Source organism: Borostomias antarcticus (assembly GCF_949987555.1).
Source record: "Borostomias antarcticus genome assembly, chromosome: 14".
In the NCBI taxonomy this organism is placed as follows: domain Eukaryota; kingdom Metazoa; phylum Chordata; class Actinopteri; order Stomiiformes; family Stomiidae; genus Borostomias; species Borostomias antarcticus.
This window is the reverse complement of record NC_140247.1, coordinates 9953207-9965286: the sequence shown is the minus strand read 5'-3', so window position 1 is coordinate 9965286 and position 12080 is coordinate 9953207. Positions and strand designations below refer to the sequence as shown.

The window sequence follows — 12080 nt, the reverse complement described above, 5'->3', positions numbered from 1 at the left end:
GACCCAGCCTCCAGCCCCATCCCCAGCCTCTAGCCTCCAGCCCCATCCCCAGCCTCTAGCCCCAGACCCATCCCCAGCCTCTAGCCCCATCCCCAGCCTCTAGCCTCCAGCCACATCCTCAGCCTCTAGCCCCATCCCCAGCCTCTAGCCCCAGGGTCAGACAAGGCCTCTAGCCCCATCCCCAGCCTCTAGCCCCATCCCCAGCCTCTATCCCCATCCCCAGTCTCTAGCCCCAGGGTCAGACCCAGCCTCTAGCCCCAGCCTCAGACCCAGCCTCTAGCCCCAGGGTCAGACCCAGCCTCTATCCCCATCCCCAGTCTCTAGCCCCAGGGTCAGACCCAGCCTCTAGCCCCAGCCTCAGACCCAGCCTCTAGCCCCAGGGTCAGACCCAGCCTCTAGCCCCAGCCTCAGACCCAGCCTCTAGCCTCCAGCCACATCCTCAGCCTCTAGCCCCATCCCGAGCCTCTAGCCCCAGCCTCAGACCCAGCCTCAGCTCCAATCAGCCAGTCAGCCAGGCAGAGACTCCACACTATTCATGTGTTGACGAGCAGATTCTGTCTCCAGACATGTTGACATCAAGAGCTCCTCTGGGCTTCACTCAGTCACAGTTACGTTTCTGTTTGCTGTTGTTAATAATTGGAGTAGTGAGTTTCAGAGGTGCGTCGTTCCTCTTGTGAAGCGCTCACAGCGCCAGCGTGCTCAGCGACAAGACAACCAGGATAGAAAACAGGAAAAAAGATTCCTGGTCTTTTCAAAGGCAGAATTTTGACGTTGTGCTACAAGAAGTGAAGACCTATCATGTCCAAGGAGAGGAATGGAGGGGGGGAGAGGCATAAGAGTGATGGTCATTTAAATAATGATGATGATGATATTGATAATGATGATGATGATGATGATGACAATGATTATGATTATGATTATGATTATGATTATGATAATAATGATGATGATGATGATGATGACGATAATGATAATGATGATAATGATGATGATGATGATGATGATGATAATGATGACGATAATGATAATAATGATGATGATGGTGATGATGATAATGATAATAATGATGATGATGGTGACGACGACGCTCCTCTCGTCCCCCAGGGCAGCATGCTGATGATGATGATAATGATGATGATAATGATAATGATGATGATGATGATGATGATGATGATGATGATGATAATGATAATGATGACGATGACGACGGTGCTCCTCTCGTCCCCCAGGGCAGCATGCTGGCCAGGCAGGTGGGCGCCGTGGCGTACGTGGAGTGCACCTCCAAGGCGTCGGAGAACAGCGTGCGGGATGTGTTCCACATCACCACCCTGGCGTCCGTGCGGCGGCCCAGCAAGCCCCAGCTGAAGCGCAGCAGCAGCCGCCGAGGGTTGAAGCGCGTTTCCCAGCTTCCCCTTCCCTCCCTGCCCGGCCGGACCGAGCACCTGGACCCCGCCCCCGCAATGAGGAAGGACCGCGCCAAGAGCTGCGTGCTCATGTAGAGACTCGGCAACACGGACGTAATATATATATATATATGTATACATAAACACAGAAATATATGACAGAGGAACTCTATTTATTCTTCTTTTTTGTTTGTTTTATCCTCTCGTTGTTATTCATATTTTTTTGCACTGCTGAGGAACAAGGACAAGAAAAAAAGACGAAGAAACAAAAAAAGCCTGGAGTTGGACGCTTTGTGTGTGTGTGTGTGTGTGTGTGTATGTGTGTGCAGATCTTTTTTTTTTTTTTTTTTTCGAGCTGTTTACATTTCTTGTGTTGACTTTTACGGGTGGTGAAGGACTAACTCAAGAGATCAGGCCTCGGGGTGGGGGATGGTGACTGAGGAAAGCACAGTCCTGGGAGGTTGACGAGAGGAACCCCCTGATACCTCTCTCGCAAGGACAGCACGGCGGCCATTTTGGTTTCCCGGGTGAGAAGACTTTATCTTTGGAGAAGGTGGCGACGGGGGAGGAACCAGGATGAAAATAGAAAATAGTTCTAAAGAACAATATCTCAGCGGATGTGGTTATTGTTGCTATGCTATATTCTGTGATAATACATCCCGTTGGCATATTTGACAGTAAAAACAATATGTAAGATAATGCTGAAAAGGGATCCTAGAGAGTGGATGATCTATGTTACAGAGAGCTCAGTCGGAATCTCAAATGACAGGATCGATATCTAACTTGAGAAGGTGTGTGGAGCGATTTCAGAACAATGAAACCACAAGTGCTTTGCAGAAAAAGTCACTTTGCATATCCGTTTTTTTAATTGTTTAACACTTTACTTCTTGTCAACTGAGATCATGCCACCTTCATTCAATAAAGTTATTGCTGTTGTTGCTACTTTAAGATGTTAAATTGTGGAAATCATACGGTAGCAGAAAAATGTTAGGGCTATTTTGCTGTATTTTCACTTATCCTGAGTCTAAAATAAAGCAGCAGCTTAACTAGGGAGAACAGAGATCTTCCGTTGCCACGGCTCGTCATTACAAATTGAGATGGTGTGTTTCCCACAAACGTGACACATTTTGCCTGTGATACAGACCAACTTTTCTCTTCATAGCTTAGCTCAAACAAATTAATGTTATCTTGATGTCCATTTTTTTTTTTCAGATTTAGAACTTTAATGTCCTCAAAAAATTATTCCTTTAGCAGCGCTAAAATACACATACATACTGTACATACAAAATCACATATTCCATACATTTTTTTAAAGACGGCAAGAACAGAAAGAAATACAGCGGCGGGCATTAATGTCACGCCCTTTAACAAGTTACGTAAATAACTGAAGGTATGTGAGAACCTTCTGGTTACTCGTCATTAAAGTATCCTTCTGCTGTTGCCGGGGTTACGACATCTCTATGGCGCCGTGCCATTTTCTTGTCAGTCTCCCAAAATGCAGTTCGATCAATTAACAACAGACAAGTCGCGGTGCAGCACAAACAGCGAGCGGCGAACAAAGCGCCCTTTGTCTTCTTCTGGCGCCGTGCGTCAGCCATGCTGTCCTTTCACCTGCAGTGAGAGGAGTCGACCAGCTCCACGCCACGTTCCATCTCTCTGAGGAAAACCGTTCTTGCCATTCGTTTGACCCTCGAACCCTGCGTCCCTATGGTAAATGGTAAATGGTAAACGGACTGCACTGATATAGCGCTTTTCCACCTTAGCGGCACTCAAAGCGCTTTACAATGGCCTCTCAATCACCCATTCACACACACACTCACACACCAATGGAGGTAGATGCCCATGCAAGGTGCTAACCTGCTCATTGGGAGCAATTTGGGGTTAGGTGTCTTGCTCAAGGACACTTCGACATGTGGACAGTCGGAGCTGGGATTCGAACCACTGACCCTTCGATCATTGAACGACCCGCTCTACCAACTGAGCTACAGCCGCCCCATATGGGAGGTTTTGCGCTGAGCGGAGCGCCGGGCTGTCGGACCGGAGAGATGATCTGTCTGTCGGAGTGCAGACGTCAGGTTAGAGCCAGGGATCGTGGGGGGGGGTGCTCCTGTGTTTGGACAGTGGTGAGGGGGTCAGGGTGGACTGTCTGTCTGTAGGACTTGGGCGAGGGGGCAGAGGGTGTGCTGTGTTTGGACAGTGGTCAGGGGGTCAGGGTTCTGTCCCTCTCTGTCGCAACAATCATGTCCCTGACACACCGCTGAACCTCTGGGGGTCACCGCCATGGCTGGGTAATGTCTGGGCTTCACCCACAGGCATACACAACTCAGATCACACACACGCACGCACGCACGCACACACACACACACACACACACACACACACACACACACACACACACACACGAGTGGAAGCAAGATATGATAAGACAAAGAGGGACGAAGGGATCGGAATGGAAAATGTGAGAGGGAGAGAGAGAGTCAGTGGGGAAGGAGAAGGGAGGAGGAGAGGGGTAGTTGGACGGGGGATGGTGGGGGGCGGGGTAGTTGGGGGGCGGGGTAGTTGGACAGGGGCAGGGAGCACCGGAGGCCCAGAAGGGGGGGCGGGGGGGTGGGGGGTCACCCAGGGCAGGAAATGAGCAGTGGAAATTAGGTTGGCACAAGCAGCATGGGCACTGGTCCCACAGTGCCCCTGTGGTTCAGACTGACACTAAGAGGATTAGTCCTGTGTGTGTGTGTGTTATGCGTTCGTGTGTGTCTTTACACTGGAAAAGGAGGGCTTGGGGGAGGTTCACTGTTCGTGGCCGTGGCAACGCCTCCTCTGATTTTAGCCTCGTCCAATCACAAACACGCGGCCGCACGTGCTCCGACGAACGACGACAAAGACACAGGCTGCGTTCCAAATCACATACTTCTACTTCTTACTACCAGTACCTACTACAGCTGCCCTTAGAAAGTACGTACTTTGCAAGCAGTAGGCATCCAATTGGGACATACTACCTTTTCATAACATTGCGCCTTGAAATTTGCCCACATCCGTCGCTGTCCATAACGCGTCATTCGTCTACAGCTGTCACGACACGCACATGTGACGCACATTTCCGCTGCGCACAGGATTGTGGGTCAGAATAGCCCGAAAAGCCTGCTGGCTTGCATACTGCAAAATACGGCCAGATGTAGTAGGACATCCTGGTATTTACATGTGGCATGTATACTACATGTGGCATACTATGTATTGGGACATACTACATCCTTTTTTGGCATACTATATAGAAGGGTAGTAGGCGATTCGGAACGCAGCCACTGACGTCTAACGAACACGGAGAAAAGAGGTGGCGTTAGCCAACGCGGTAGATAAGGCAGCTTTTTTTGTGGCTTTTGAAAGTCGACTTTCACCGTCTCGGTTTATCTTCTCAAACTCCGCCCACACGCAGGCGTCTCGTTTTCCCGAGAGCTTCTCTGCCGCGGAACGTCTGGCCCGTCTCTCACCAATCTGACCAGTCGTTCTTTTCGTGCTCTTTTCAGAGGAGACGCCGGCGTGATTAGAACCACCTCTGCGGGTTCTACCTCTCTCTACCTCTCTCTCACTTGACTGATCGGCCACACCGGAGGCCCGGACAGAGCTAAATGACATCATGGTTAAATACGACCCACGCATGCGCATTCGTACCCAGTCATGTGACCGGATGGGTAGAATCTATACTGCACAGAAGAAATGTCTGCAGGAGCTCTCTGACCAGCAAAGGGTCATTTGAGGAGCTCTGCAAATTGCACATGGTCATGAGATTGTAATGAGAGGCAGCGTGTGTCCAACTTGACTCACACACACACACACACACACACACACAGACACACACATTCACTCACATGCACGCACGCACACACACACACACACACACACACACACACACACACACACACACACACACACACACACACACACACACACACAGACATTCACTCACACACACACACACACACACACACACACACACACACACATTCACTCACACACACACACACACACAGAGACATTCACTCACACACACACACACACATTCACACACAGACACACATTCACACACATGCACGCACGCACACACACACACACACACACACACACACACACACACACACACACAGACATTCACTCACTCACACACACATTCACTCACACACACACACATGCACGCACGCACACACACACACACACACACACACACACACACACACACACACACAGACCATACACCATTCATCCTCCCACGCTCAAACATTCAACCCAATGCAAAATAAGGGTAGGTATTTCACATCGCAGGAATATTAACCAGATTTTTTGTTTTTGTTTTCTTGTGGTTGTTTTCCTCGACATGACTCTCTCTTCACAGATGGAGGCTATAAAGTGGAGCCAGAGCATTGTGGCTCCCCGAGCTGCTGCGATGGTGAGAATACAAACTGTGGAGATTAATTAACCCACGCTTAAGCACCTCCTCCACTATGGAATTCATTCCTGCTAATTAGGTGTGTGTGTGTGTGTGTGTGTCTACTTATAGATGTACAGTGCAGTTTGTGGCGTATGCCACTCAATCAGTGTTGAAACCAAACACCGACTGGTAACTCATATCCTGAGAGGGATCTTATTCTAATCTCTTATATCATTAAAAGGAGGTCGGAGCCGTATTGACCGATAGGGGTATTGATATTCTGCAGGCTCGTCATTATTTTTCCACCTGTTTTCCGGGAGTTGCACATGTTCATGTTCCTCCCAGGGATCAGAGGGGGGATAAATCACCTGTGAGATTGAGATGTGAAATGGGAGGGAGGAGAGGAGAGGAGAGGAGAGGAGAGGAGAGGAGAGGAGAGGAGAGGAGAGGAGAGGAGAGGAGAGGAGAGGAGAGGAGAGGAGAGGAGAGGAGAGGAGAGGAGAGGAGAGGAGAGGAGGGGAGGAGAGGAGGGGAGGAGGAAGAGAGGAGGGGAGGAGAGGAGAGGAGGAGAGGAGAGGAGGGGAGGAGGAGAGGAGGGGAGGATCCAGAGGCCAGATTCAATATCTAATCTGTCATGTGGTCACATGCTGGGGAGCCATTCACTGTGTGTGAATACATGTTTGGGCTTGTTTCTAATCATCAACGGGCAGACAGCAGCGCTTTTAGAAGAACGAATCTGCTGAAACGACTTCAGAAAAACACATTTAATAGCCTACAGTAGTACAAACCCAGGGCCGGACTGGGGGGGGGTGCAGGCCATTCAAGCGCCAGGCCACCGGGAAAACTCCCGGGGCTCCCGATGGCCAGTCCGCCCCTGTGCAAACCTGATTGACATCTGTCAGCTAGCCCTGGAAAGGGGTTTGTATCTGTGCAGGGTTATGATTAAGGATGCACGATATATCGGCAGTCATATCGGTATCGGCCGATGTTAGTCCTTTTTTAATATATCGGTATCGGTCCGATGTGCAAAACAGGGTACTTGTGTACATGTGAGGGTACATGTGAAGAACAGATCATTATTTCTGTCTAGCTGCTGTTGTGTGTGTTGTTTTTGAGAGGAAACAATGTGGTAAATCTATGATTTATCAGCTTTTCCAAATATTTTGGAGATGTGTTTACATGTGTTTTTCAGTATGTATAAAATTTTATTATCATAGAAACTTGTTTTAATACAGAGCATATCGACATCGGTTAATATCGGCAGGGTTGGGAAGGTTACTTTTAAAAAGTAATCCCTTACAGTTACAAGTTACTTGTGAAAAATTGTAGTCAGTAACGTAATACGATTACCACAATTTAAAAGTAAAATAAGGGATTACTTTCAGTTACTTTTGGATTACTTTTAAATAAAACTATTTAGTTAACCAGATAAAACATGTTTTACTATTGATACCAGCCAAGAATGTTTATACCGAATATGAAATTAAGAAAAGGACAACAGAAATATGGTTAAGGTCACTTTAATTTTAACCTTATGAATAGTGGGAAAAAACATAACACAACAAAGCACTCTGCTCTATAAAATAATTTTGTGTGATAGCCTATTGTAGGCTACTTACAGATTACTTTTACAGATTCATTTAGCTCCAAAGTGCAACACAAGCCTTTGTGTGTCTTTCTTCACTCACACAGGCTGAGACATATGTGGCGGTGTGCAGATATCAATACAAGACTCAATAAGTCATATTAAAGAGAGTAAAGACATGGATGCAGGAACATCACTGCAAAGAAGACAAACAGACGCGGCTCCCTGTATGTTATACACCTTAACTCAACTTAAAACAAATATATATATTTATATATATATATATAAAGAGAGCCACAAAAATATCAGAAAGAGTGTCAATCGAAACTGAACTTTGGGAAAAGCTTTCTGTTGTAACGAAGGAGGAGGACTTGTTCCATGTGCTCATCAGACAGTCTGTTGCGAGATGAAGTTAGAATGGTTCCACCATAACTGAACAGACTCTCAACTGGAGCACTAGAGGGCAAGGTAGTATTGTACTTCATGAAGAGTTGCTTAACCAAGGGGAAATTATGCAGGCAATCCATGGTCTTGGGTGTGTCATCAAGGAACTGCCGTATCTCTTCCTCTGCTATTCCTTGACCTGTGCTCTTCTTTTGCTTGTCAAACAAAAAAAAATCATCGTCATCTGAGCCACAATCCTGGCTAGTGGATTCCTCTGCAGCAGGTGCGCTAGTAGTTTCAGATTCCAGTCGTGTTGCCTCCTGAATCATGGTTAGGTACATAGACTCTTTCTTCTCCACAGGGAGCCAAGTCAACCGGAATTTCGGGTGAGTGGCCGTTGCCATTTCTGCCTCATGGCTGCTCAGCATGGCACCGAAGCGTCTGTCAAGTGACCTAATGACTGCAGTAATGATGTGAGCAGTATAGGTCACACGTGCCAATTTGTCAGACAGGAGGGACTTGAGGCTTAAGATGGTTGGAATGAGGAAGCCGAGATAGCATTTCTTCTCCCCCTGTAGAATATCAATAGCTTTGGCAAGTGGCTCTAACACATCTACATATTCCCTGAGAAAAGGAATCTCATGAGTAAGTAGTCTGGGCACTCTGAGTTTTTCACAGATATCACTCAGCTGATCTTCTGTAAGGGCAGTCAGTTTGGCAACAGCTTTATATTCAGAGCTCCATCTTGTGACACATGGAACAGAAACCATCATGTTGGCAATGTCTTTCACTGCTTCTGCAGCTGCAGTTGACCGGTGTGCCTTGTTCCATATAGAGGCACACTTTCCCATTGCGCTTCGGTATACTTTTCTGGACGGCCCTTGTGATGCAGCTTTTTCCACTTCATTAGTGGCAACCAGGTTAAGCGTGTGTGCTGCACATCTTTGATGAGGGGGGAGGAGATATTAAGACTCTTCGTCTTCCTCCATCACCAGTGTTGCATCCACATCCAAGAACCTTACTCCCTCATCATCCTGCTCACTTGCTGCTGCCTCATCCTCTGCAAGTGTGTTGAATTCCCGGAAAACTTTAACAAAGTTACTCCCGTTGTCGGTAATTGTGGCCCGTACCTTGTGTTGTAGTTTGTACTCTGTATGGATTTCAGAGATCTTCGCAGCAAGGACATCGAAAGTATGCTGCCCCTTCACTCATGCACAGGCCAATGCTGCAGACTTCCTCTGCAATGTGGTTTCATCAATCCAGTGGCATGTCATGCTGAAGAAACTTCGGTTGTGTGCACTCCACAGGTCTGCTGTTGTGCATACATATGTAACTTTCTGAAGTGTTGTGCTTAAGGTTTGTTTCAAGGCAGCAAATTCCCTCTCAATACGTCTGGTGAGTGTCTTTCAGCACAGGACTGTTTTTCCTCCACTTATTCCCTCTACAAGCTTTTTGAAGGAGGGCTGCTCAACCAAGGAAAATGACTGAACATCATCTATCACAAATTCACATATTAGTCTACTGACTGTGCTTTGGGACACGCTTTGTCCAAACTGGAGCTTTGGTTGTTTGGAGGGAGGTGGATGAGAGGCGGCCCCTTGGTCTTGTCCAGCCATACTCGGCTGAGCCTCAGACTGCTCACTGTCAGACTCTCTGGTGTCATCTTCATTGGCCCGTCCAAGCTGCCCAAGACGATGAGGATGCTTCCTCTGAGAAACATAAAGAGCAAATTAAAAATCAAGCAATTAGAGTATATTACTGCAAGTTCTGCAACATTAATAACAATTATATGTACATTAAAATCTGTTTCGAGCAAACATCGCATAAAACCTGGTCATACTTCTTCATTCATACATGCACCAATCTCAAATAGAAACCACTCACGAATCTTCTGAAGATATGGGTGTTGTTTTGTGAAATAGTCCATATGTAGCATATAAAATGTACTGTGTATTTCACCAGAAATCCTACATTATTTATTCTTTTTCTATGTTCTAGAGCTGACGACAGGACGTGGAGACACTATGTGAGTGTCCTATAGAGGGCGCCAAGTTACCATGAGAAACAGCTTTTTGACTGACTGGAATGACTGGTTTTAGTGCAGCATCCGAAAACGTGGGGGTGTGAGCTATTCGTCATTCATTACAGGGGGGTTAGCTTATGTCTATTAGCTAAACAGCAGCTGCCCAGCGCCCGCCCAGTTTGAGCAAGTGTTAATGCCAAGAGGTTAGGGTGCATGTCATCTTGCCTTGGCTAGTTAATTGCAGTCTGCAAAACACGACACTCGTTGCTAACGTAGATAACGTTAGGTGTAAAACGTCGGAGCCAGCACTAAACTCCAAGCAGCTGTGATTGACGCTATTCAGCTATACAGCTTGAATTTAGCTGTCAGTGGAATTAAGGTTAACGTTAGATACCCTAACGTTTGACATTAGCTAACGTTAACTTACCTGCAAATGCTTTTTCAAGTTGGACGTTGAGTCCTTGGCCGTCGAGAGGGTTTTGTTGGCTGGGAGGCATAGTTTACACTGTGCTGTAATATTATTGTGCTTCTGTGACAGGTAAATAAAAAAAATGCTGGTATTTCCAGGATTTTAATGCACATTTTGGTATTTCTTCCATGATGCCAGTGCTGCTCGCTGTCTGTCTGGCAGCTGTGGTCCAACGAGCACATCAGTGGGAATCTTGTTGGCGCGCTGCGCGCAATTGGTATTACTTCTTTTTTTAAAGATATTTTGTAAAACTGATGAGGAGGCGAGGGGTGATTGTAATCACGCCTGTAATCCCCATTACTATGCAAATGTAACTGTAATCTAGATTACATATTTGAAATTGTACTGTAACGGATTACAGTTAGGCTACTGTTTTTTGTAATCTGATTACGTAACGGCGTTACATGTAATCCGTTACTCCCCAACCCTGAATATCGGTTATCGGCCATAACAGCAATGTTAATATCTTATATAATATCGGTATCGGCCAAAGTTTTCCTCTCGGTGCATCCCTATAGTTGTGATTGGTCTATCCGGCATTGTTGTGGAGTCGTCCTGGTTGGGCAGGGCTCAGCAGAGCCTAATGACAGAGTGATTAAAACCCTGTTTGCTCGTTTCTATCACAGGACAGGTTTGTGTGAGTAATTTCAGACCCTCTGCTCTCTGTTACCCCCAGACGAGCTGGTATGCTTTCATTATTCACCTTGACAGTGGGGGTTAAAGCAGAGTGGATAACTAGTTATGTGTCCTTGTCAGTCAGCGTGCAGGGTCCAGTCGCAGGTATTCAAAAAGGTCCAAATGCAGTTATCAGCGGCACACCGGTTGCTATGACGGAGTATGCAGCCTGCGGCGTCTCCGAGGCCTTCTCCTTATTGCCGTTCTGTTTTAATCACCTCCTTCAATCAATATGGCATCTCAGTGATGCCCCACGGCCTACGTGTTCCTCGTTCACTTTGGAAATCATCGCATGGCAGATTGAAGATAAATTCAGGCCTTCGAGATATCCCTCTAGGTTTGGGTGAGAATCTAGTCTGTGATATAAACATCCCGGAGACCAACGCAGCTTTGAGCAGGTAGTCAGACACCTAGAGAGTTTGGGGATTCAAATACGAAGATACATTCAGAGCCCGTTTCCTTTATAAAAGCGAATGAACAAGATTTGAGCTCATGCACGTGAGCTCATGCACGTGAGCTCATGTGTCTTATGATGACTATGTGACACGGAAAGGGACCCTGAGCTTCTGGGCCCCATTAGGCCTGTTCAGTAAGATGTCTTTGGTCTTATCTTGGTGAATAAGTGGCCCATTCACATAAATCTGGGCGTACTACCAACTTTGACTTTCTGTTTATTAAACGTAGCCTATCAGCCATCCTCCGCTCCACATTTCATCGGGAGCGTATAGTTGGGGCTATGAAAAACTCTTCTGGCCCAGAGAAGAAGAAAACTGTAGCTAGCACGAAGAGACGTGGAAGAAAGTCTAAGTAGCCTAAATCGCAATTTATGTGCCAGATATGTTAGTGACAGCTCACACGAACGCAAGACTCGTTAGCAATACTTGAAAAGTGGAAAGCTGCTGTCAGTGACCAATCAAGGGCCAAATCAGCCTCCCCACACAGCCATTATCTGCGCGGGCCAATCATCCTCCATGTACAAAATCAGTCTTCCCATCGGTATCCACAAATATCATTGTTTTTTTCCCAGAAGCCCTCACTGCGGCTGAGCTACTCAGATTGCTTCTCCACTAACCGTATTCTATTGTTTGATCCTATTTGTTTTATATACTCTCTATGACCTT

General features: G+C 46.8%; 1 protein-coding gene across 1 annotated transcript in view; it reads left to right on the top strand.

Annotated features, from left to right (window-relative positions):
* rnd2 (Rho family GTPase 2) overlaps nt 1-1499 on the top strand; it is a gene marked incomplete at its 3' end in the record, with an annotated part of 24880 nt that extends 23381 nt beyond the window's left edge. Inside the window, exon 5 of the mRNA XM_084448847.1 lies at nt 1230-1499. Within this exon, the coding sequence (XP_084304973.1) occupies nt 1230-1499 (270 nt within the window). The remainder of the gene's footprint in view (nt 1-1229) is intronic.
* Nucleotides 1500-12080: the final 10581 nt, after the last annotated feature.